This window comes from Apus apus, chromosome 1 (assembly GCF_020740795.1).
Source record: "Apus apus isolate bApuApu2 chromosome 1, bApuApu2.pri.cur, whole genome shotgun sequence".
Classification (NCBI taxonomy): domain Eukaryota; kingdom Metazoa; phylum Chordata; class Aves; order Apodiformes; family Apodidae; genus Apus; species Apus apus.
In genome coordinates this window covers 146,077,551-146,103,989 of record NC_067282.1, presented here as the reverse complement: position 1 = coordinate 146,103,989, position 26,439 = coordinate 146,077,551, and the positions used below count along the sequence as shown (strand labels likewise).

At 44.2% G+C, this 26,439-nt stretch overlaps 1 protein-coding gene across 2 annotated transcripts; it reads right to left on the bottom strand.

Moving 5' to 3' along the window:
• Window positions 1–1,907: 1,907 nt before the first annotated feature.
• SLC37A3 (solute carrier family 37 member 3) lies at window positions 1,908–26,331 on the bottom strand. Of its 2 annotated transcripts, none has more exons than XM_051640690.1 (15): window positions 26,240–26,331; window positions 22,528–22,703; window positions 21,499–21,613; window positions 18,915–19,007; window positions 18,339–18,422; window positions 17,002–17,147; window positions 16,274–16,370; window positions 15,482–15,566; window positions 14,262–14,443; window positions 10,082–10,223; window positions 8,727–8,828; window positions 6,721–6,768; window positions 5,602–5,753; window positions 3,774–3,839; window positions 1,908–2,966 (listed from the first exon to the last, which is right to left on the bottom strand). In XM_051640690.1, the coding sequence occupies exons 2-15, from the start codon at window positions 22,626–22,628 to the stop codon at window positions 2,874–2,876; spliced, it is 1,506 nt and encodes a 501-aa protein (XP_051496650.1). In that variant the 5' UTR covers window positions 22,629–22,703; window positions 26,240–26,331; the 3' UTR covers window positions 1,908–2,873. The 2 variants fall into 2 exon arrangements, with proteins under 2 accessions (XP_051496650.1, XP_051496641.1); XM_051640681.1 differs by lacking the exon at window positions 26,240–26,331 and adding an exon at window positions 26,039–26,229.
• Window positions 26,332–26,439: the final 108 nt, after the last annotated feature.

The following is a 26,439-nucleotide window of genomic DNA, read 5'->3' as shown; positions in this document are numbered from 1 at the left end:
GTGGGTTTGTGTTCAAAGAAACAAGCCACAGGAGACAAGGCACAGCAGGGCCAGCAGCCACATGGCACATTTAATTACAAGGGAAGAACACCTGACTTCTACATGCAGATAAAAAAAAAAGAAATCAATCCAAGTATATGTTCTGGCTTCTTTATTTAGGGCCATTAATTACAGCATCTCTGTTAAGGGGGCTCCCAGAAAGCTTCTCATGAGACTGATCAGGAAGAGTGCGAAATCGCAGCGTGTGGGACACGGCCAGCTCTTGGGCTGGGATGAGGGTTTGGTTTCAGCATTTGTCAACGTTCAGGTCTTCACAGCAGTTGAGTGAAACGCAGCTGTTAGAACTCAGCCTAATAACTAGGAGGAAGAGCAGCACGCTCAGCAGAACCACCTCGAGAAGAGTGGAATAAAGCACATGGAACAATTAGCCCAGATCAAGTCGAAGTTTATTCACGCAGGATCAGTTTGGACATGATTGGATTGAAAAAAAACAACAACAAACCACAAAACCAACAACAAAACACCTTTCTCCATCTGAGCTCCTTGAGGAAATACACAGAACCAAAGCTCCAGGAAAACAACAAAACAATCCTGAAGTTGCAGGCACGCCTAACTAATTGGGGGTGGCCTCAAAGCAGGGCCGGACACTCAGATGCAAGCTGCGGGGCAGCTTGTGCTTGCAGCGCTCGCAGCACATCCCACACTTCTCAAGAGGGGACAGAACTGTTTACAGGAAACCATTTGTTACAGGGGCTGCCTCTCCTCCCCCCTGCCCCCCGCCCATGTCCCCTTCCCACCCCACCTTTCATCAGAAGCTTATCTAGCACCCAGACGGCCTTCCAAAAAGCTCATCCAGGTTGGAATTTAAAACCACAGACTCTCAGACAGCGTGGCTGGGGCAAACGGTGCCGCCATCCTTTCTGGAACTAAATTTCAGGGAGTTTGGATTCTATTTGTACAGGGGCTAATGAGTAGCTTGGGATGTGAACACCAACCCCAGGGCATAATTCTGAGAGCAGGATGATAGATTCTCAGTCTCCGGCTCTAATTATACAGGCAAAAATTGGAATGGGAACGAGAAGAGACAAGAACAGGATTTAGGTCCCTCATCAGCTTAATGCCATCATTTTCCCAAGCACTGAAATTTTTCAAGGGTTAGCAAAAAAATGCAAGAATCACCTCCACCGAAAAAGAAAGAGACTCTCAGAAAAAGTATAAAATGAAGCAACTGATTTTCACAGTAGGCAAAGCTGTGCACAGAGCAGTCACTGCAGCAGCTGCAGTCACCAAGAAATCGTTCAATACAGTAAAACTGTAAGGCACTAATAAATGTTCCATTCATTACAGTTAACATGACTAAAAATTGACATTCATCAATCTTAAAAAAAAAACAACACCAAAATAAAAACACTGTACATTTTTAAAAGGCAACTTTTCCCATTTAAAAAATGTCACATTTTCAGCTCCAAGAATTTTCCTTCCCCCCACCCGCCTCCAGGCATCACTGACTAGTTCAATTGAGCGTTTGATCAGGAGTTCTGCTGGTTGACACAATACCTCTTACAATGACACATCCCAAGGCATAAGCAGATAATCTGTTGAGTTAGTTGACAATCCCATTAACATCAACAAAGGTGAGAGGTGTCTGTCAGTCACCCTGCATACCGCAGTACTGAGACTTACTCCAATACCACCGTACTAAGGGCAGCCACGTGTTTTTAGTGCTGACTTGCATCTACCTTTCTCTTCAAGGTACTACTCGAGCTTTAAAACTCTGAAGCTTGAGGTTCCCTACCAGCCATAGGCAGAAGAGCATGGGGCAAGACAGCAGCACTTGGTCATTGATGCTGTTCCATGAGCATGCTCCAGAATCCCTCTCAGGAAGCTTGTGTCCGAAAGCAGCCAGGTCCCTTAAATTCCTTTAATTCCATTTTGGTTCTCCTTTGCTGGAGATAACCACTTGCCCAAGGAGTATGTAATCACTGACACCAGCTTCCTTCACAGGGTCACCTGACAGTCCAAGTTTGGTCAGTATTGATGAGAATTGAAATAACAAAGCAGTAATGAAACTATGTGTCCCATTAGCGATCCCCAAAGCCATTCAAAGATCCTTTAGACACAAAGGATCTATTAAGGCTTATTTTCAGAGATCACAGTAAAGTATTGCACACTATCTGTCTGCTTAAATAGTTTAAAAACTGAAATCTAACTTCCCAGAGATTAGTAATATTATTATTATTTAAAAATGCTAAAAACAATGGAAGTAACTTCTCCATGTGAATCTACTGGAATATGTAACAGTTAATAGCTAGGGATGGCAGAGGTCCGTCTGTGCAGAGATTTAGCAACAGCATTTTTTAGACAATTGGACAGTGCAAATTCCAAATAATTATTTTAGCCTTTTCTAAAAGCTAAAGTGATGATAAATTTAGACTACCCATGAAATGCACTGTATGATTTCACTGGCACAACAGAGCATAAAAATTCATTGCAAGACAGCCTCTCCACTGTCAGTTTTAGACAGTCGACCTTTGGTCAGGACATCCAGAAATAAATAAGAAAGGGTATAGCAGTGAGACCACCCAACACAAAAGACTAGCACGACTGCTGACATGGAAGGGTCTGGTAGGCTGGGACAATCCACCAGTCCCATGGATTGTCTAGCTTAGGTCAGCAGTTCCATGATGGGGGAGGTCTCAGGACGGGTATTTGGTACTGCACTCTGGAGCTTGTAAAGGCAGGTCAATCAAGTCTTGCAGAGCCATTCGGAATTAGTCCAAACCTGGAGGATGTATGAAACAGGTCACCCAGAGTTCTGATTAGTGTTCCAGCTGTCAGGCCCATACAACAGTCCTCCCAGAGGCAAGCAGAAGTCACTCAGCCAGCATTCGCAAGCGCCGCTCGTGCAGGAGTAATGTGATCTCCCTCACTATTAATGGCGAAATGAACAGGACTGTTGAACTCGTCTGTGAAAAGAAGCACATCCAGGACAGTTAGCACAGAGCAACCACAGCTGTAGCCATCCTGCACTCTGATGTGCATTCAAAGCCTCCCCAGAAAGATACAGGCTAAGAGAAGAGACGACAAAGTGGAAGAGCAGATGGAAGGACTATGCTTGCAGAAAAGCTTGTACGATTTCAGCTGTCACGATATTTATGAAAAGAAGATGAGCTCTTCACCTTCTCAATGGCTTCCTCCTGGCCACCAAAGTGGCCTTTTCCCTTGTCAGCACAGATCCAAAGACAATCCCTGGCACTTCTAGCAGGGAAGAATGGGTGAATTGTACAGCATTCACCACTGTGGCAATGCTAAGGAGATCAGGGCCCAAATGGTCTTCTCTCCCAGTAGAATACCACGACAAGCCATCTTCATTTTAATTTCAAGATCCTCGTCTCTCCTTCCACTAATCTTCAAGAGCCAGCAGACAAGCAGCTTAACTTTATCCCCCTGAAAGTACTAGGAACTAAGTCTCATGGCAATGAAGAAGGAAGTCAGTTAGGTGGTATAAGCTTTAGGAAATGCATTCAGGTATTTTTGTGCCTCTACCACAATCTCAGTTTCCATTGGCCAATGCAACTTTAAAGGATCCAAAATGAATCCAGTTGATTTAGACACTCTTAGGCAAAGGCAAACCATAGACCACTAAGAATGGCATTAGAGTCTGCAGCTGCTGCAGAAACAGATTTCATGCCTAGGTCACAACTTTCAGGTTCTCACAAAAACTTTCTACTGCAAATTGACCTTTAAGTATTCTAAAAAAGGATATTTCTTACCATTAGAATAAAGAAATAGAAAACCCACATCCATCCCAGGTTGTCCTGGATCAAAGACACTAGGTACTAAAAAGAAAGGGGAAGAAAAAAAATTATTCTTCAAACTGGGAAGAAAGCATGACTTTCAGGCATTACTCTTTCATTTTCTAGAATCTGTGGGCAGTTAACACTCCATACAGAGCTGATCACAAAACCTTCCAGCTGATCCTTTCCTGTCAGAAGAGGTAACTCAGGACACCAGCCTTTCTGTACAAAACCCACAGTCTCAGCAAAGCAGAGTTACCATCCTGAAGTTTTACAGAAACTCATAGCAGCATACAGAACTACAGTTTCAAAGGGTGACAAATTGACTCAGCTGAATACGAGGTTTTTGCACAGAACACTGGGACGTTAAGTGGACGTAAGTACTCTCGGAAGAACTAAAAGCTCTAGAATGGCTTATAAATTACACAGGACGCATTTTCAAGAGCTGTGCAACCATTAACTGCTTAACCCTTCATCATAGGCAAGACACTTGAGACTACACACTGTTCTGAACTGCATCCTAGTTCAATAGGACTACACAGGCTACAAAAGAAAATGTACTCCCTATTAGCAGATTTTTATTCAGATGCTGTACAAGGGCCTCCCTTCTTCACTACTGAGTATATTAGCACAAAACAGGATCTGAATTTCTAACATGCTCATTGTGCATTTGCTGTTATTCACACCCCCCCAGAATGACATCACGGTTGTCTCTGCTGAAATAAATGCCATGTTAGAATGGGAGGCAGGTGGAATTTTTCAGAACTAAAGGCCCCAATTTTTATGATGACGTAAGTTTGAATGGTATGTGTGGGAAGACAGAAACACTCTTGACAATGTAAGAACACTGAGTATAACAGTGCACTTTAAGGCGTCCACAAAGCACTTGTAATTTTCCCTGTCAAATGGAGCTAAGCAGCATCTTTCCTACAAAATGGAGACTGAACAATTGTACTTACCAGGCAATCAATGGCAAGCACAAACCCAAATCCCTTTCCAGAGAAGAAACTCGGATGCCTTGCCTACATCCTTGGTGTGTTACCTGCACTAGTGGATGCCTGGAATACAACTGGCTCCGATTTTTCCACTAAATCCTTCCCCTCCCCAAAGCACCACTGTGTTCTTCCACATAGTTAATGCTTGTATTTTAAAAGAATGTCCCCAGTGGGCACACTGTCAGCTTCCTTTTCTGCAACAGGCTAGTCTTCAGACCTCTGGCAGCATACTGTAAGGACTATCAAAGCAAGTGGTGCTGGATTTACAAGGTGTAAAAGACATCCACAGATAAAAAGGGGAACCAACCACAAGAGCAAATTTTAAAATACTTCATAAACACTGTAACATTCATAACTGGTACTCTGATTTTACTATACAAGTCAACTTTTCTGTAAGCAAAAGTTTGCTATTGCCTTTGAACAAAAAACTCCCAAATGTAAAAATATTTTACTTTTAGTGAAACTGACATTTACTTTACTTGCTTTTCAGAGTTCAGATTATGAAAGTCTAAAATTCCTTTGCATAATGAAAGTGCCATAACATTAGCCCTATGAATACTTAAGTTTAGTTCTTAATTAAATTGCTCCCACTGGAAGCTTAAAACATGTATGTTCTCTTGGATTTTTCTTAATAAATAATAAATTGTTGTTGTTGTTATTGTTATTATTGTTGTTGTTATTATTATTAAACCAAACCAACCCAAATCCTCTCTCTCTCTCCATGCAACTTCAGATTGAGGAATGAGCTCACATTTCTAACTAGAACAGACTCTGTCTCTTTCTCCTCCATTTCCCTTTGGTAGGCTCACCTGGCCCACTGCAGCACCAATACTGCCAGTTCCATCCACAATTCCCGTGACCGTTGCCAAAGCTTCACTGCTGCCTCTCACCAGATCCTGGCGCCCCAGGTCAGCAGAAATTGCAGAACTGATCATGTTAGAAGGGCCTCCAATGAAAAATCCTGAAAGTGTCAAGGAAACAGCCTTGGCGTGGAACATGCGTGAGGACAGATTTTCAACAGAACATCTCCAAAAGACATATTTTCTACCACGCAAAGCTCAGTTAAGTCTAGGGACAGTGATCACAGACTAACTGTAGGCAGGAGTGTACCCTCTCAGCTGAAGCATATGGTCACAGCACACACTGCCTACCTGGAGCACACACACAGAAAATGCCAACTAGCTCATGTTCATCCAACAGCAAAAAACAGGTGATTAGCTGTGGCATACTCTGCAAGAAGCCAGGGTGCACCAAACTGCATACAGACAGCTACCTTTGAACAGCAAGCACGTGCAAACTCTCAGCATGAAGCAGATTTAGACACGCTTCTACTTTGGAGTAGTATACCCCCATGCTACAGCCTCAGTCTCCAAGGGTTCATGGTGGAGATGGAAAGCAAAAAACACACCGTGACAGGACAGAGGGTTCTGAAGTAGGAGTGTTTGAAAAGAAAGGCTCTATTCACAAGGCTAATCTTAATTCCCTGACACAGCACAGTATGTCTGGTTGCACACAGCTCTTGTGACCTCTCACAGTACACAAGGCATTTGGGGTTCTGACAGACAAACACCTTCACATTTGAGCTGCAGCTCATGATTTTGCCACACATACACTTTCTCAGATACCAGACCACTGCTAGGTATTTTGGCATAAATCTGTCCTCATCATGCTGAGCCAAGGCAAACCCCTTTATTTCCAAGCCATTATTCTATACAGTCTATGTTCTATACCTCTCTCTGTAAGGCAGTTTTCCTACAGCTATATTCCAAAAGTAACAGAAAATGAGCCTGAGCTTTTATTCATTCTGTAAAACCAGCAGAGATGGCAGCATGCATAAATGCATTCCCACCACCTGAAGGTGGGATTAGTGTTTTTTCTGCAATGTACAGAGATATCTACTGGCATAACAGTGGCAGTTAATAAAATACCTGTAATTGCCATGATCACTGCATTGATAAGTTTGCTGTTTGGAGAACCTGCAGAAGAAAGACTAAATTAGTGTAAATAAAACAAATCAATTTGAAAACTCCCTTCATATTTTTTTTTCAGGATCAGAAAAAAGTATGCAAACATCCAGCTTGAACCACCTGTTCAGTCACCCACATAGTGGCAATAGTAACTTCTATTTGACTAGATAATTCCACAGAGATTAGTCTTCTTGCAAACCATTTAGAGACTAAAAACCCAGAAGTTCTCTGAGAGCATTTAACAGTAGAAAAGCCACTCTTGCCATTAGAAGTTTGTGCCCTCTTCCAATATCAGATTTGGCTGGGTCTAGGCCCCAGCCTGGTTACGCTTCTTTCTGTGACACAAAGCTTGCATATATTCTCTGTGCAAGTCCATTTGAATAGGAAAAGAATCCTCCCTCTGTCTCTCTGGAGAAGTTAGACTCAACTCAAACTCTCCCACCATAAAGTATTCAGCACTTGAATTACTCCTTTCACTCATTCTGAATTTTCCAAAATCTGTTTTAAAATACAGAGATTAGATCTAGAGGTCACAATCCAGCAACTGCCTAAAGAATGCTGCACAATAAAGTAAAAAATGCAAACCCCCATATCCTAATTCCTCCCTACAAACCCATGTTTGAGCATCTAAAGGTTCTGCTCACCTTTCCAGGAACAGCATCATAATGTCTACATGCAGCTGGTTTCCCACTACAGTCCCTTAGTGCTTTTCAGTCACTGTTGTTTTTTTTTTTCTCCTGATATCTCTTCCAGGCATCACCTGAATCCCTTATTCAGTCCTTCAATTTAGGGCCTATGAACAGTTAAGTTACCATGTGTAAGGCAAGTTGCAGACCTCTTCACATATTCTTAGGCCATTATTACTCCTATGTGCAACACACTATGCACATAAAAAGGTTTCCTAGTTTGGTTGATGGAAATTAAATTATCACAGTGGAATAACTTTGTACTGTCTGTCTAAGCCTTCTGTACCTGGCTGGACAGCAGCGTATTCTGAGTTAAGCACAAGAGACCCAGACCTCTGGCTGCTCTGCTGTCAAACTTCTAAATTCATCAGCAATTATCTTATTTTCACTTCCTCTTCACTTTTGAAAGTAATGAGTTAGCACAAGAGCCTGCATAACTCCATCAAACCCCACCAAACCAAATCCCTGCTATTTAATGGTTATACCTTATTGACTTGACTTTGAGACCATCTGAGTAAGCCAGTGTGCTTCTGAAAGGCACACTTCAAGTCCAGCTCTGACAGTGACTTCAGTCCACAGATCTCAAAGTGCTCTACAAAAGTCAGTCCGTATTGCCACCCCATTTTGCAGGAAGACACAGAGAAGTGGAATTACATCCCAGTGAGCTAAGCAGTCCAATACCACAGGACACCATATCTGAAGACACAAAACTCTTACCCTTGGAAGAGCTTCCTATGTATTTCATAGAAATGAGATCTGTGTCCTTCTGCTGTTTTCCTGACAACATTGCTTTTAATAACCAAACCCCAAGAGCTCTATCTACTATAAAAGAAGCAGAAACTCTTCCATTTCACCACTTACAGAAGCACAAGTGGTGAAGTCTAAGAGCTTCTTCCTCTTTGTAATGTATATACACCCAGAACAGATCTGTCCTGTCTTTCCTCTCACTATAGGGATGCCTCTGAGATTTCCTGCTCTGCTCTTTGTGGTGTTGATACAATGAAAATGCCTAAAATCTCACTGACTCTGGAGAAGGATCAGTACCATAACTCTCTAGTACAGGGAAATCCAACGACTCAGCTAATTCTTTTACACCTCATTAACCAGAGAACAGATTTCTTTCAGTGCAGTGCCACACTTCAGGTAAAGTAGACCAAAAGATGCCATCCTGACAGAAGCAGTTTCAAGACCAGAAAACATCATTCAAAGAGGCTGTGCTCTGGTTCTCTCTCAGAAGCACCAAATGAACCTCTTATCACTGCACAACAAAAGCATACTCACGGCTGTAACCAAAAAGAGAGCCTACAGCAAAGAGCAGGCTGATTGCTAGTACTGGGGCTCTCTTCTGTAGCACATCAGAAATCAATCCCTGGATAGTCCCACCTGCAAAAAAAAATAATAAATAAATCATTGTCAGGCTCAGGATGTTAACACCTTGAACAAAACTCATTTCACTGAGTGCAGTGGCCTTTTGCCTTCCTCATCAATACACATTCTCCCTAAAATCCTAAAAACTAAGTCTCCTGCCCTTATTGCCCCAGACACAGAGACAGTAATAAACCTAAGAGGCTCAGACAGAGCAGGGAAAACTACTCATACTGCTTTCCCAGGAATTTATTACTTTCTTTTTTTTCTTTTCCTGGCACACAACGAACCAATGCTCCTGTTTTCCTTTTCCTATAGGATCATTGCAGCTCTAGAATCACCACAACTCTGGATGTAAGCAAGCTGTGGCTGGTTTCTTTAACAGAACATCCAGGAAAAGGCAGTTACTTTTCATGGGGAAAGCACTGGCACACAGGCCTCTCATTCCCTCTCTCTCACCTACTTAGGTTGGTGCAACTAATCACAATGAATGCCTATAGCTGATAAAAATCACCTTATGTATCACTGCTGCCTCTGTAGAAACTGCTCTGCTGGTGAAAACTAGAATGTTGAGAAAGCCCTAATATAGAAAAGGCAACAGAGGTGGTGGGGGGGAAAGGACCATAAACAGACCAAAACAAGGATGTCTATTCTAGGAAAGCTAACTAGACTAGGTAATAAAGCAATAAATTGAGCACAGGAGAGTGGAAATCTAAACACATGTACAGTATGTTCTTTATTTTGGAGGAACAGAGTCAGATTTTGTGGCCAGCAGACACAAGTGCAATTACATTTTATTCCTGAACATAACACAGTTTTGCCTGCTCTGCTGAGATCTGCACTGAGTCTCTTCTTAAAAATACAGGACAGAAAGGACAGTACAGAAACCCAGTAAACCAAGATCTAAATTGTCCCTCAAGCGTATCTGTCAGAAATACAGTAGCGAGCAGCAGGGACACAATTTTGTACACAGCGCTTTTCAAGAAGTCCTAGCGAGTAAAGAAAAAATGTCTGCTGGGGGTAATGTCCAAGAACACCATAGTGCCCTTTACATTATATGTCAACTCTTTAGGGGGCTCACATTCTCCGTGTTTTAGAAAAAAAGCCACAACAAAATAGCCAAGCAGCTGCATACATAACAAGGCTTTTCATATATTCAGCAAATAGCTAGATCCCAGGGAACATGACTGCTCTGAGATGCTTTTGCTCTCTTTCATTTTCTATGGCTAGCAGGGCAGCTGCAGGAAGATGTCATTCACTTGGTCACTCACCTATGATTCCTCCCACATCATACCAAATCGAGAGCTGGTCAGCTTCTGCTTCTTTCCATCCAAAGTTGTTGCTGAGGTAGAAGGGCAGCCAGAAGAAGAATGAGTAATTTACCAGTTTCAAGCAGGCATAAGCCAAAGAGTACTGGAACAAAGGGAGGGACAGCATGCAGTTAGCACTTGAGAAATGCAGTGCTTCTACTTCTTCCCATAAAGTTGTGTATCCATCTAAAGCTTTCAAGAAGGAAGTACTTCTGCATTTCATGTAAGAAGGCAGCATAATGAAAACTTAATGCTGAACATCAAAGGGAACCCAGGAATACAAAAATAACTGTCATTTTCTTTTCACTGAATCAGTGGGTTCAAACACTTTCATTGTAACCTTGAGAGAAAATGGCACCAGGCTTTAAAAAATGAAGGAAATTTCTGAAGAAAAGAGAGCCAACCATGTGACATGCAACAAGCTTGAGATTTAGTCGTCTGTGCATGATGGTGAGAAAACTTATCTGAAGTAATTCCGCTGTGCTGCCTTTTGCTGCTCAGAAGGTTAATGTGCTTACAGCACCAGAAGAGTACATGTCATTCATAATCCCCAGGCAGGTGTTCCAGGACACAAGATGAAAGGTTTGGCCAAAGTTATTCCAAACCCAACAGCTGAGACAATCCCCTGCTTTTGGCTGCTGAGCTCAAGTTCTCCTTGATCTTCTTTAGAAGATCACCTTTCCTGTGTGTGGCAAAGATTTGTTCCCTGGCCCAGCATGCAGGATGAGGCACACTGTTTCAGTAGGGCCTCCTAATAAACACTGACACGGCAGTCCAAGGAACTCAGATTTGAAGAGATAAAATAAGGATGAAGGTGGAAAAAACCCAACCTGTTAGGGTCTAGAATCACAGCTTTTAAGACTGGATGTATACGTACACAGTTGTCTTTGAATTTCAAAAAGCAGATTTTTTTAAATATTAAACTCCACACAATCATCTATTCTGAATTTATAGTATCTTTTATATTATTTGTATATATATTATTTTAATAGATCCTTTTTAGCTGTATCATTAATGCTTTTCCACTCTTACAGGACCCAATCTAATCTCTACCATACATATAAGGCACAGGGATGTTTGGTAGAGTTCTCCTGCCTCTGGGTGTGAAAAGTGCACTGTACGAAGCGGTATTTATTACAACATGCGTAGAAACTGTCTACCAGATTACCTGACTGATTAAACATGGAATTTCCTGAGACTGGGGGGAAAACTGTCCATACTAGAACTCTTCCACCATGTCACTCAGCAGAAGAGAGAAAATACAGAAAAAAATGTCAAAGAAAATCTTTGTAGAATCTTGACAAGGCTTTAGAGGTCCTCAGGGTATTTGGTCTCTCACTGATCGGACAGTGTCCTGGTTTGCCTGGGCACTCATCTGATAAAACTCCCAGACTCAGAGGCATTCATGTTGCTGTGTTAATGCACACAACACTTCCTCAAAATCCCAAGTACAGAAACAGCAATTGTATGGTACCTCCTTGTGTTCTGACCAGTGAAAAAAGGTCACACATCATCAAGATGGGTAAGCTTCATTTTGCCATCCCTCAACCAATTGTCTTAACAGCACTGTGGCCGCCCAGCACTCTAAATAAGGACAAACCACGCATACCTTCTAGATTGTGGGTTGCCTTAATCACAACAACCAAGCCCTTTGCTCATTAAGGGTGTCTGACAGTACTGCCTATTCAGTAGCTCTGCTTCATGATCAAATCCAGCCAGACGACACTGTGCTACAGAGCCAGCCACCATGCCCTCGTTCTTGTACTGGTTCTAGTATTCAGAGACCACACAGCCCAATGACACAGAGCATTAATACTGATTTTTAATGGCAGGTTAATTTTTCATCTGAACCAATCCCATGAATTGGGCAATACTGCTGATGCAGAAGTACAAGTTCTCACACAGGGACAGGATGAGGGTATGTGGAAACTGCATCACCAGGCCTTTTTTCCAGTTGTTTATTTAAAAAAAAAACAAACCAAACATACTTTGCCACATGTTGTCTCATGCTGATTAATGCTTTTCAGGCCAGATTTCTGTTCTAATGCAACTAAAAAAACCCCAAACCTCAGTATCAGTGCCACAGATGTGTGATGCTCAGCTAGCAGTGAGAATCCCATTCCTCAGAGCATTGTAGCTGCCTTACCAAGAAAGCATCCTACAGTCACCTTCCTCATGGCCTCCCTTCTAAATTCAGCAGCAAAAAGGGCAGGATCTCTGCTGCCTGTAGTTGCCTCATTACATGCACTACATGAGGCAGGAATCTGATGGGAAGAACAACACACAACCACATACCTGGAGTGTTACATCCATGCACACAACGATAACAGTCCCAACACCAAGGGTTTAACAGCGTAAGTCAGATGTCAAGCTCATTGCCTTCTATAATGGCATGACTGGCTGGGCAGAGGAGTGGATATGTCTAGTTTGACTTTAGAAAGGCTTTTGAGACTGTCTCCCATAACATCCTCATAAATAAGCTTAGGAAGTGTGGGTTAGATGAGCGGACAGTGAGGTGGCTTGAGAACTGGCTGAATGGCAAAGCTCAGAAGGTTGTGATGACCAGCAGAGTCCAGTTGAAGGCCTGCAGCTAGTGGTGTTTTGTCTTATTGAAAATATTCATCCATGACCTGGATGAAGGGACATAGTGTGCCCTGGAGCACCTCTCCTATGAAGACAGACAGAGAGCTGCTGGTGTTCAGTCTGGAGAGGAGAAGGCTCCAGGGAGACCTCAGGGCAGCCTTCCAGTACCTGAAGGGGGCTATAGGAAAGCTGAGCAGGGACAAGAAAGCCAATGGCATCCTGGCTTGTATTTGAAATAGTGTGACCAGCAGAAGTAGAGAGATGATTGTCCCCCTGTACTCAGCACTGGTGAGGCCACATCTGGAGTACTGCATCCAGTTTTGGGCACCTCAATTCAAGAGAGATACTGAGGTGCTGGAGCGAGTAGAGAGGAGGGCAACAAAGCTGGTGAAGGGCCTAGAGAAAAAATCTTATGAAGAATGCTTGAAGGAGCTGGGAATGTTTAGTCTGAGAAAGAGGAGGCTGAGGGGAGACCTCGTCAGTCTCTATAACTACCTGAAAGGTCACTGTAGAGAGGTTGGTGCTGGTTTCTTTTCACAGAGACAAAACAAGAGGGAATGGCTTCAAGCTGCAACAGGGGAGGTTTAGACTGGACATGAGGAAAAATTTTTTCACAGAAAGAGTGGTCAGACACTGAAATAGGCTGCCCAGGGAGGTGGTTGAGACACCATCCCTGGATGTGTTTAAGAGTCATTTGGATGTGGTGTTGGTGGATCTGGTTTAGGGGAGAACTTTGTAGAGTAGGGATGATGGTTGGACTCGGTGATCCCAAGGGTCTTTCCAACCTGAATAGTTCTATGATTCTATGACTTATTACAACAAGTAATGGCTTTAGACTGGAAGAGGGTAGACTTAGGTTAGACATTCTTCACTGAGGGTGGTGGAGAAACTGGCACAGGTCGCCCAGGGAAGCTGTGGATGCCCCATTCCTCAAAGTGTTAGACGGGGCTTTGTGTAACCTGGTCTAGTATGAGGTGTCCATGCTCAAGGCAAGGGGGTTGGAAGTAGATGATATTTGAGGTCCGTTCCAACCTAAACCATTCTGTGATTCTACGAAAGGCTGAGAGATCTGGGTCTTAGCCTGGAGAAGAGAAAACTAAGAGGGGATCTCATTAATCTTATAAATATCTAAAGGGTGAGTGTCAAGAGGATGGGGCCAGACTCTTTTCAGTGGTGCCCAGTGACAGGACGAGGGGCAACAGGCAAAAACTGGAATTCAGGAAGTTACACCTGAACATGAGAAAAAACTTCTTTACTTTGAGGGTGACAGAGGAGCACTGAAACAGGCTGCCCAGAGATGTTCTGAAGTCACCTTTTCTGGAGATATTCAAAACCCACCTCACACAATTCTGTGGAACCCACTCTAGGTGAACCTGTTTTAGCGAGGGGGTCGGACTAGATGAACTCCAGAAGTCCCTTCCAACCCCTTCCATTCCAAGAGTCTATGAACACATGGTCAACATATTAACCATGTTGTCAACAAATGCTGCCAAAGCAAACAATCATCTTTATGTTTAACAGCATAAGTCAGATGCCACTCAAGAATCTGTGTCCTCACCAGTACTACACCCGGAAGGCAACAAGCTTGGAAAAAGCCAATGGCCTTTGGCTGGTAGTTAGTGTCAGTTTCCTGGACAGAGTAATTCCGGTCATCATCATCTGCATCATCATCATCCATTAAAGGTCTGTTGGCATCTTCCTCCACACTGCTGTCTTCATCTGCTCCAAGCTCAGGGAGACCTAAGTTTTCCAAAGGATATGCAACAGGAAAAACAGACCACAGACTGTTCACCTTCTCCCCATTCAAAAGCTATGCTCACTTCTTTTAAGCAAGTCTCTCTTCTAACAGTTCCCTTGCTCTCCCATGCCTCCATCCTCCTTTGGCTTAGAAACTCTTCGAGATGGTTTTCTACAGTGTTGCCAGTTTCTACCCTTTCTCTTCTAGCACTCTTGGAAGTATTCTCCCTAATCCTGGTATCAGCCTTGTCTGTTCTGAGTGTCTGGCCATTAGTTGGAAGACAACAAATTAGTGCATTTCCCCCCTTATTTAGTGGTTGGGATCCTGGGACCTGGCTCCTGGGTACCACTTTCCTTGAGTGTGGAGGCTGAGTGTACCAGTGACTACTCAGACAGCTGCTGCCAGTTAACCCCTCCTTGGGAGTGGGAACCCTTGGAAGTGCACTGTGCTTTCTGGGCTGCTTGAGTGCTCTTCTGAGTGCTTCTCATGGTAGCTTTAGTGCTACCATCTTTATAGCCCTTGCAGGCACCTGGGAAACCTCCTCCACGGCCCTGTCAAAGCCCAAAAGCTCTTTTGTTTTCCTGTTACACTTTGGCTTTAATACCAGCTTCTCACAGAAGGTCCATACCCATCCTGAGACCAATTTAACAGGCTGAGGGAGACCTGCAGACAAAGGCTTGCCACAGTTTCTCCTACCAAAGCCAGCTACCAGTTTGCCTACTGTTTCATTAAAAAAAAATACTCATTTTCCAGATGAAGGAAAACTAATATTAGACACATTCTAATGGAGATGTTAGAGCCAGGCCAGTTTATTTTGCTTTTTTAAAATATCCAGACCATAGACACATGATGCACTATGCCATTTAGCGTGGTCTTGGTGAAGGATGCATTTGCTCTGTTAAATACACTGAAGTGCAACCCCACTTTATAAGAGCCCTGAGGATAAGTGCTGTCAGAATGAGAGGTACTGTTAGTACATGGAAAGCTGCAGTCCTGCTTTCCATGAAGGGACTGAAAAGCTGCAGCCCTCCTCTACTTACCCACTTCTTTCGGTGACGTCAGGAGCCCAAAGAACACAATGACTCCTCCAGCAAACTGTACTGAGGCAGTCACCAAGAAAGCATACTGAAGATAAATAAGTAAATAAAAGATTCTTTTTAAAAACACTTTCAGTCACTTTCTTTACATTCCAAACTTGTCAGAGAGTAAACAAAGCTACAACCACCCAGACTACATCTATAGAACTTGGAAACAAGTGATCTCTGCATCTCCTGAACAGACTCAGTTCTATCTAGGCTGAAAGATCCCATTGAAACAGCTGGTTTAGTGTACTGAGGTGACAGCAGTGAGGAAGGAGCTCACCCAACACAACCACAGATGAAGCTATATTGGAAGGGACTGTTCAAAGAAGGGTCAAACACCAAATTCAAATCAGATTGCTCAGGGCTTTGTTCAATCAGGTCTTGAAATCCTCCCAAGACAGATCTTCCAGGCCCTTGTTCCAATGCTTAACTAACTTCATAGTGAAATACATTTCCAAACATCCAGTTGGAAATGTCCTTTCTTCACTTTATACCCACTGTTTTAGGTCTCTCATTGTGCACTGCAGGAAAGAATCTGGCTCTGATTTCTCAGCCACCTTCTGACAGGCTTTGGAAGGCTGCTGTTTGCAAGATGCACGGGTTCACTCACATGCCCTGTATTCAACCTCTGGCTTTGCCACATTACAGCAATGTAGAGCCTGTTATCTCTCAGAGACAGGATAAGAAACTAGTCTCTCATAAACCAACCAGACATGCAGTCCTAGCTAGCAGCCAAACAGCAATACCTACCTCATAGCCGTATTTGAGAACACAGGAGGCAAGGAATGCCCCAAGGATATTTCCCACGGATGCACAGGCACTCCAGAGACCAAACACAAAACCTCTCCTGCAGAGTGAGAAGAAAATGTGAAAAAGGCAGTGGGGGGAGAGGTAATATTAGGAACAACACAAAGATATAACATTTGAGTGAACTTTAACTTTTTTCGTAAGTAACAGCACTCTCCCAGTACACTTCAAAGAGACTCAAAGATCACTTAAAACAAAACACAGCATAACTTGGTGGTACCAAATGGATAAGTGAGGAATGTTCTATCCTGAAACATCTGTGTTAGAGCAGAGGTGGGCTGGCAACAGCAGGGTTACAAGCTATGGCTACAGCTCATCTACAATACCCCAAAGTTAGAGAGTTCAACCTATAATGAGTCAGTTTCTATTCAGCCTCTTCAGCGGCAAATAGATAGAAACAGGTTTTCCAGTGGCATGAAAATTTGAATTCAGCCACTGTGCATTATGAGACTTTCCAAGTCTGAACCTCTGCCTCTAACATACATAACTGTGTTCACATCAAGCTGTTCTATGCCTCCAGAAAAAACAAAGAGATAACAGTAATAAGACATATTTAATCCCTCAGAACTTTAATTCTGACCTAACAGTTGGCCTTTTTGGTTTGAGACTTTCAGTTCAATCTGCTACTCAGCAGGTCAGATAAGTGAGTCACTGAAGAAAAGTCCACTTACCCAGCTTTTCCAAACCAATTGCCCATGACAGCAACTACACAGGGCCAACCAGTGGACTGCAGCAAGCCATTCACAACCCAGAGACAGCAGTAGAACCATTTGTTGTAGAAATGCAACCATTCTGTGAGAGTGCCAAAGAAGAATACCTAGAAAGGAGGGGGAAAAAACCAACAAAAATAACAGAGATGAACCCCTGAGGCTACTGCTGAAAGCCAGGAAGGAGTTCTAAAAAAGAAACATCAGAGAGAAGGTCACCCACAAGGGTCAGGCCAGAGGCAAGCCTGGCATTGTTTAAGAAACAGCTGAGAGTTAACAGCACCCTCTGCTGAGCCACCGCAGCCCTGGCTCCAGAGCCCAAACAACTCCAGATAGAAATGTGCTATCACAGCACTTCCACTCCAAAAGACTTTTATCTTCATAAACAACACAGTTGTAACAGGAGAGGAGAAAGAGACAAATAATTTCAGTAGCAACACTGAAAACACAGTAGCCTCCTGATCTGCTATTGTACTGACAGCCCAATCCACACAGCTCTATGCAAACACAAAACCCTCAGCAGTCATTTTTCTTAGCAAATTTAACATAAATACTACAGCCAGCTCTCAAATTACTAAGACTACCCAAGCTAGCCAAAATAAACACACTTTGTAGCACACTGTGCTTGATGCATGTTTGTGGTAATGTGTTTGCAGAACCCAATAGGCCATAGTAGGGTTTGTAGCCCCTGGGTATAAATCAAATCGCTCCACACATTTTACCACTACTTTAATAACCAGAAAACCACAATGAGATAAAACTGATTCACACTTATCTGCAGTGGCTTGAACCTCAGGAGCCCTTTTGTTTTAAATGGACATTCTTTTTTGACACATGCCTTCCCAGCAGTTACAAAACTAGTAAATGAATGCTTAGTATTGTTAGCATGTCCTTTAAAGTGAGCAACAACTGCGTTTGGAAGCAAAAGCCCTGATGACAACATACGTGGGCTGGGAGAACAGTTACAATCCAAAACAATCCCCAAAAGTCCAAATACACCAATCTTGTACAAAAGCTGTTCATCAGCCCTCTAGACAGTGCCTCAAACGTAGGAATTTCCTTCTGACACAGTACCCATAAATAGCTATTTCAGGAAGAGGTGAGTCATCTAGCATAGCTCTGTGCTTTAGACAATGCAATAAGTGCATCTAGGACAAAGTCTTAAACGCAGACTTTGAGACCTCTGAGGTACAGCTTACGGGCAGGGTCAAGCAGAAACAGAACTTCTTCTCCCTTAGAGAAGACCCTATCCAGAAACTCTAAGAGAGATTTCTAAATCACAGTAGTACATTCTGACTTACCACCAGAGCAGAGGAACACATGCCAAAAGACAAAACCCAGCGTAAGTTCAGGCGATCCCCAACTATGCCACTGACAAAGAGACCCTGAGAACAAAACACAGCATGAAATAAAGCCAAAAGATTTGCATGCTATCTGCAAGAATTAAAATGTGGTAGAAAAGTCAAACCGATCCAAATGCTGCCGTTATACCAATTCAGTTTGACTCTAGCCATTCCTTCTGCCACCAGAGAAACTCTACTCATAGTTACCATTACATTTCTTGTTTTTAAAAAAACTCAGCTGAGAACACTCGGAGAGAGAAAACTAGCCCTCCCACCCACTTGTGACAGGGACGTGAGAAATTCTAAAGTGACAGTATTTCTCTTGCATTTGTCAACAAGCATCTTCACATGGATGACAGCCATGGGCAGAAAAAAAACAGAAATGGAAGGGAAAATAATCTGCTTCCTGAACTAAGCTGCATTAATGCTAGGCAAGTCCAAGAAGAAGAACCTGTTAATCCCCTCCAAATGTGGGTGTGATCATCCCGATAAGATTCAACCAAAGATTAATAGCTTTGGGTTAGTTTTACTCACCACAGCATAGGAAAACAAAAAAATTGTGTCCAATGTCCCCAAGAAAAGAGTTGCTTCTTCTGCATTTGGAAATAAATGGCTGCTGTTCCAGAGCTACAGAGAGAAAATGTGAAGAAGTAAACAGGCAGAAGGACAGCTTATTCTCCTCTTTTTCAATGGAAATCTCAACTCCAAAGCAGAACAGAATCTGGCCCCAGCACCTTCCCATTCCTCCAACACTTCAATTATCAAATCAAGAAGAATTTCTGCAGAAGGTAATGTCAGAAACATCGAGTGCCTCTTTGTTTCACTTCTAAGGGGCAAGCTAGGAAACCAGAAGTAGAAATGCTCATTCCACCTAGATCAAGACGAATGACTGGCAAAACAAGCCCTACTTCTAACAAACAGGCAACTGTTCGACAGTTTCTTACACCGAAACACTGATGAGCATCTTAATGAATAATACAACAAAGGCATATTCTGTTTTATGTGCAGTGTCTCTTCTGTACTTGTCTTGCTGTCTGCACTAAATGAATAATTCCCTTAAAGTTTTTGTGGCAGTAACCACGTAAGGAGTGACAGACCACAAGCTGAAAAGAAGGAACACAAAAAAGAACAAGGGGAAGAAACAGACTGGTTGGAAGCTATTTACAATGAACTCCAGTCACTAAGGTTGTTACGTTTTGTGCTTACCTTGAGTTTCATTTTACTTTCAATATGATCAAAAAAAAGGGGAAAAGACTCAATTGCAGCCAAAATAAGATTAGTGATATCTGCTGAAAACAGCAAGCTTTGAGGGGGTGACTTGAAGAATAAAGTTAATCAGGACAAAGTTTTCTTCCCTCTCTGCCATGCTCCCATTAGAAAGCAAATAAACTCAATCCAAACCTGACCTATGGATGTGCCCAACTTAAACGTATCAGTTTTAGTTTAATTTTACCTCTCCAGCAGAGCACCCTGTACAGACAACACTAGTTATACACCCACTTAGTTTAAAAGATGCAGCATTGGTAAGGCGTATCAACACAAGTTCTGCTTAGATCTCGTGTCCAAGAAAACTAATAAATCCCTTGGAAAATACTTTTTGCCACTTGGGGCCACTAATACGTACTTACACACCAGTAGATTTCAACTTTTAACCAGAGATCCCTGGAGGTCCACATGCTATTAAGGGTCTTAGAAGGCTAGATAATGAAATATTTTGTTATTAGGTTTAAATTCATTAAACAACCTCTGCAGAACTCCCAAATCTTTAAAGGCTGAAAACTATAGATCTAAGTTGTCCTTCTAATTAAATCACACTAGGGTCTACTCAAAATGTAACTGGAAAACATTTTGTTATACTTTAAAAAAATATATTCTTGAGTATAAAAATAAAGAACGACTGTAGTTTAAAAGATACACCAAAGTACAAAACTGATAGCACATAAGTGATTTATCTGTTCTATCAGTTTCCCAGAAAGCACTTTACTGTTAATTGACATAACCAGTTGATACCAAAAGGACCATTCTGACCATTTTTATTGATCAGACACATACATCTCAACATCCATCAAACACTGCATCACATATGTGTGTGTGTATATATATATAAGATCAAAACAGCTTCCAAAATATACTAGTAGTGTGAATGCCAGTTAAGGAACTAAATATAAACACCGTGTAGTTCATTTCAGCATTCCTGAGATGCTCATTCCTTTTTGCCATACTATAAAATCCTGAACACATTAAAGACACAATTTCCTGTTTCTACCTACCACAGAAAAATCAGCATTTATCATCCTCAAACAGTCAAATAACCAATGATTTCTAATGCAGACAGCACCCAAGCAACTCACCTGGAACTCCCTGCTCTAATAGATCTCATGGTCTGTGATCAAGCTGTTAATGTAAGATTTCTTCCACTTCTCAAGAGCATGGGGACAAGCCCCTCCTAAAAACAAGCATGCCCCTAAAAGGACTGTGGGCAGGAGCCAGGAGGCAGTTCTTGCACTCCCATCTGCGAGGTCCAAGTAGCATACAGCTTCTTCTCTGCAAGCAAACACTGACAAGGGGTACTGGATGTTCAGCATTTTCAGAAATCAGACCTTTTAGATGCAAGATAAAATACCATTCTTCAATGTCAATTTAGGATAAGCAGCTGGCACTTTCAGATAGTTTTCTTCTCTCCTATTTTGGCTCTCCTTCTAACAGTGTGGCAGCAGCAGCACCAACACAAAGAAAGTCACAGCCAGAGTTTTACAGAGATCTCTGTAAACTCATTAACTGCCCTCATTTATAGCCTCTGACTCTTCAGAAGAAGGGTCCCTCTTTCCCCCTCTTCCCTCAGCTCCATGCTGCTGCCTACTGCAGAGACTTTTCCATGGTCCCCATTTCCACTGGAACACTGTAGCTTCTTGAGAAGATTATCTCTGGGGACCACTTAGGAAAGATTTCACCATCACCTGATGACCCTGAAAACTACAATTCAGACACCTGAAGTTGCCACTCATGTTCTGAGAAGTGCCCCTGATGGACACTTAAAGGGGCTTCATCAGCACCAGAAGCTCAGCATACTGGAAGTGACCCACCTTTCTTTGCACTTGCCTATCCCTTGTGTCCTTACCTCATAGGGCCGGAGCTCAGGGGCGGTGCTGTTTAGGTAGGAGGGAGTCCATTGGCTGGAAACACTGACTTTGACATTACTGAATGTCTTCCTGGAAGCATGGAGCAGGGAGTAGCTGCCAGAAAACACACAAGCACAGGTTGTCCAAATCTTCTCTGTAGGTCAAGCAGGAATGCATGGAACTCAAAATACACATAGATGCTGCCTAAGCAAGCAGCATAAAGGACTGGCAGTTTTGGAGACAACAGCGGGAACCCCCAGATTATGGGCAGACACACTCATTTTAGTGGAGAGTGAAACAGGGTCTTGATTGGAAAGGAATTCCTCTTTTTATTTTCAAAAGAGGAGGTGACTGTGCAACAATATCAGGTACCTCAGGAAATAAACCACAACCGACAATAGAGAAAAGAGAAGATGCACTCATCTGGCTAACCACCACTACAAGTGCTCTTCTAGAGACAAATTAGGTATTGGGGCAGTATTGCTGTGAAGACCAAAGGGTATCAGTGAGGCAAAGTTTGTACGGAGAGGCAGTATTTAACAGACAAGCTTTCAACAAACAAATCTAGTAGACCTTCAGACCTGAAGCAGTGACCTCTTTGTTGTGGAGGTCTGTCCAGTGTCTGCAAACAGCACTTTCAGGAAAGAAGAGGACCCCAGAATCAAGAACAGCATGCTCCACCAGTCAGGACAGGCGTTACATTAGTCCTGAGCATCAGGGTTTGGCTAGTTCCTCACCACATCCACCCACATTCAGCCTTCCACAACAAACTGCTGCTGGCTTGCAACAGTCAGGCTCACCTTAGGTGCAATTCCTGTTTGTGGTTGGATTCCCCAGGGGCATAGCACACTTAGCTCCACTACTGCATGACTCCCAGACTGGCTGGAACTACTAGCTTTTGTTTTCAAGACTCACAGCCAAAGGTTAAGAATGTTTCCCTACCTTCATTCTCTTTCTTTGGACATGCCCTCACTTTCCCAAATTCAGTGAGATGAACACTTCTCTGTGTAGAGACAGAGTCAACCTACCTGAAAAAGGTCAGCAGGAACACCACAATATGATGGTGGGTGCAATGGGACACAAGGCCTCTGTTTGCAGGCTGCCTCCGTAAGCTTCCAGGCAAAGCCATCCTCCTGGCAGCCCTATCCCTGCTCCTGCCCTTGGTGACAAAGTCTGGACAGTGCTTAGGTCATTTTTCTTCTCACTTAAACAGAAGAAGGTGGGAAGGGAGGAAAAAAGAAAACATCTGAATTAAAACACGTGTATAAGATACACCTCTGTTCCCTAAACAGCTGGAATTCGGCAGGAACAACTCTATGCCATTCCTTTCCCATTTGTTTGACAGTGCTACCCATCTCATCACCTGTATATTCCTTGACACCCTCTATAACCTGAAATGTCTTTTTACTCCCACTTGCCCAGGATCCCGTGATTATCCCTCACCTCACTTCTGTTTTGTTCCCCTCCTAGCAGGTGCCTCTTCAGTGCCCATCACCAAAGGAATTCCCCCATGACCTACCAACTCAAAGTGTCCCTATGTTAAAGACCATTCTGGACCATTTGCATACACAGTGCACTACAGAGTGGTCACAAATAAACTAACTTTCCACTGCTACCTGGCTGGCCACAGACTAGTGAATAAGTCAAGTGAGCAGCATTTGGTTAGTGGCGGGAAGTGGTTTTGGATCTAATTGCCTCTTTAAGATGTTGTTGAAAGAATATACCCAAGAGTGGACTTGCACAGGTGAAAAATGGAAAGTTACTGTGAGGACAAGGCTGAAATCCAACAACTAGATTCCCTGCCTATTTGTTCTCAAGCCCAATATTACAGCTCCATCTGTCACTAACTCATTCGTACAGCATGTGGCAAGTCATGCTCTCCTGTCCCTCCCTGCCGGGCATAGGTGACATCCGCCTAAACTTTGAGACACCAGATGTTATCAGGACCAAGGAAAGGCACACAGTTTCTGAGGGCTGGCTCACACCACACCTCTCCCTCAGGTGTACTGGCCTGGCTGAGGAGCCCTCTCTGCCAAACCAGTCTGGGGAACGACCCCCGCTGGGCAGTGAGGTGGTGAATCTCCACACCCCCTCTTTGATTTCTCGGCAGAGATCTTTTCAGCCAGATTTCTGTGCCACAGCTCACAAAACAGCTACACAAACACCTTTGCCTGTGCAATGGAGAGAGCAGTGCAGGGAAAGATACGCTGTACATTGATGTCACAACCGAATCCTGTGCACACCAGTTGACAGCTAGACACATCAGCAAGTGGGAGCAGCACCTTCAAGAGACATTCACACATCACACACATTTTGAAGGCTGAGGAGCAGTAAAATAATCCACCACCCATTTTCTCCCAAAGAATAGGAGCTGAAATAAGTTGAAACATAATGCATTTGTGTTCTTTTGTATCCACGACTGCTTTTTGTAGTGATTTGCAAATGTCCGAGGACTTCAAGTTCAGCTTCACAACCTCACCAGGAGAAATTGGAAATAATTGCCCAGACTGCCTCTTATCCAAAAATTCTGGCTCCTGCTGCAGAGCCAGTATTTCAGTCAGACTGTTTGTTCCTGCTTCCAATAACTTTTAAAGATTTAATCAAGACAGCTTTTACTGCAAGAAGCCATCCTTTCCTGTTCTCTCAATGATGATGTGTGCCTGACTGACTAAGAGACGCCAGCTACTACAGGATACATTAACCATCACAGAAACTGAGGCCACATCCGACCTCCAAAACAGACTGTGGTCCCTCTGACTAACAGGGACTCAGCTATTACACCTTTGAGACGCTGGAGTCATGTTTACCCTACACCACACTTGAACATCTCCATTCTCATCCAGGACAAACAACAGCAAGTCTATACAAGACCTGAGACCGTCTGCATCCAGGCAGCCCAGCTGCAGCTGAGCCACACTCCCATTCCTCCAGCCAGCACAGCCTGCCCAGGTCTGGCAGCACCTTCTAGCAAGGACGTGCTTCTAGACTGCTTGGGTTCACCTACAGTTGGAGCTGTGGGAAGGCAAGGCTATCCCTAGAAGAGGCAGGTTTGCAAGTGGTATTGATGCAATCTCCATCTAATGTTCCAGACCATTTCACCACGTCAGCGAACGAAAACCCAGCACCCACACAGCTATCACACAGTGCTGCTCCACTTCAGCCAGCAGTAAAACCCCTCAGGGCTGCCCCCTACACAAGCCACAGGGAGAAAGAAGATAAAGGAAACCAAGGCACTCCGATTTCACGGCCCCACCGTCCTTACAGACCTACGAACCACACGGCCTGTTGCTCAAACACAAGAGCGTGTTCTCCTTCCCTGCCTCTCCCTCCCCTTGCACCAGACAACCGCAGATAACAAGAGTTCTCCCGAGGGAAGCAAAACACTGTCTGTTGTGCAACTCAGTGAGAAAAGTTCCTTCCTCAGCTAATCTGTTCACAGCCCGGAGCACGAGATTTACTACCCGCTTCATGTCAGCATGTGCAAATACAACTCTTATTTGACCAAGATACCGAGTCTTTGTAGAGCTAAGACCTGGTTTTGACCTTAAAGTCACCCAATTTTTAATAGCATTTTCTACTGAAGTTACTACCTATTCCTCAGAGCTTTTCAATCTCAGCTGCTTTTCTAGAAGACGACCTTTTGGCACAGGACAACACTTTTCAGTTATTTACAGCACAGAGATGACTATTAATATATTAGTTTTTCATTTGGCTTTTTTTCTTCTTTCCTCACCCTGCCCTTTTTATATTCAAAACTAGCACTCTCCCTAGAATGAAGGAAGAATTCTCCCTAGAAGAATATGCAAACAGGAGTTAAACCTTACAAATTAGTCTTCTAATTATTCTGAGAACAACATATTAAACTTGTAGCGGAGGGAGAGTAAAATCTAGGCAGCAGAAGAAACCACAGAACTCAAGGCAGTGGAGCACAAGCCTTTAAGAAAGGAAGAGAGCTGCTTTTAGGGTGCCTGACTGCTTTCTCTGCTTGTTTAGCACTATTTACCTTCAGCCCACCGACCTTCTGAATAAGCTTCTGTTGAAGCTTTTTGCGTTCTCCCTTAGCCATTCCCTTAAGGCCAAAATAAGGCACCTTAAGTTCAGAATAAACTTCCTTAATACCACCCTGCCGTCTTTCCAAAGCCGGTAGGGAAAAAAAAAAACAAACAAAAACAGAATTAACATTTCTGGGACTTCCAAAGTGCCAAGCGAATAAACGATTTAGAACAAAACAAACAAACAAAAAAAAAACCCCAAACAACACACACACGCAAGGAGAAGCCCGAAACAAGCACCAAACAAAGCCAACACGCTCCTTCGTGCCACCTTCCCAACGGGACGGGCAGACAGGAACAAACCCGGCGGGGCCCCGCAGCCGCCCACCCCCGGCAGAGCCCGGTCCCCCCCGCCGCGGGATGCGGGGACGGGGCTCCCCGCGCCCGGCCCGCACGGCCCCCCGGAGGCCGCCCATCCCCGCGGCAGCCCCAGGCCGAGCGGCCCGGCCCGGCCCGGCCCGGCGCACAGGCCGCGGGCAGGGCTCACCTGCGGCGGGGCCGGTTCCCGCGGGGAGCGCCGCGGCTCCCTCCCCTCCGGCAGCCCCGCCCGGCAGCCGCGGCCCCGGCGGGGCGGGGGAGCAGGCCCAGCCACGGGGCAGCTGCCGGGCACGCACCCGGCCGGGCACCGCCCGCCGCGGCCTGGAAACCGCCGCCGGCCCCGCCCGGGCTGCCCACCCGCCCCGCGTACCAGCAGCGCCCGCAGGAAGGCGGCGGGAGGCGGCTCCTCCGCAGCAGGCCCCGCAGCAGGCCGGGAGCTGTAGTCCGGCCCCGCCGCCGGGAAGGGCCCCTCCGGCGCGGCCCGGCGGCGCCCGGCCCTGCCCGCCTCCCGCCCCGCAGAGGGCGGGGAGCTGCCGGCGCCGCTCCCCGGGGCAGCCGCCGGGGCAGGGC

What these genes read in the sequence shown, in the direction of transcription:
- SLC37A3 (XM_051640690.1), bottom strand. Translation starts at nt 22,628, where the DNA reads ATGGCTTTGCCTGGAAGCTTACGGAGGCAGCCTGCAAACAGAGGCCTT. An exon ending in CTGAGCTCCGGCCCTATGAG is followed by an intron (nt 19,008 to 21,498) that starts GTAAGGACACAA and finishes TTCTCTCTGTAG; the next exon opens with CTCTGGAACAGCAGCCATTT. An exon ending in GACGTCACCGAAAGAAGTGG is followed by an intron (nt 14,444 to 15,481) that starts GTAAGTAGAGGA and finishes TGGAAAACTTAG; the next exon opens with GTCTCCCTGAGCTTGGAGCA.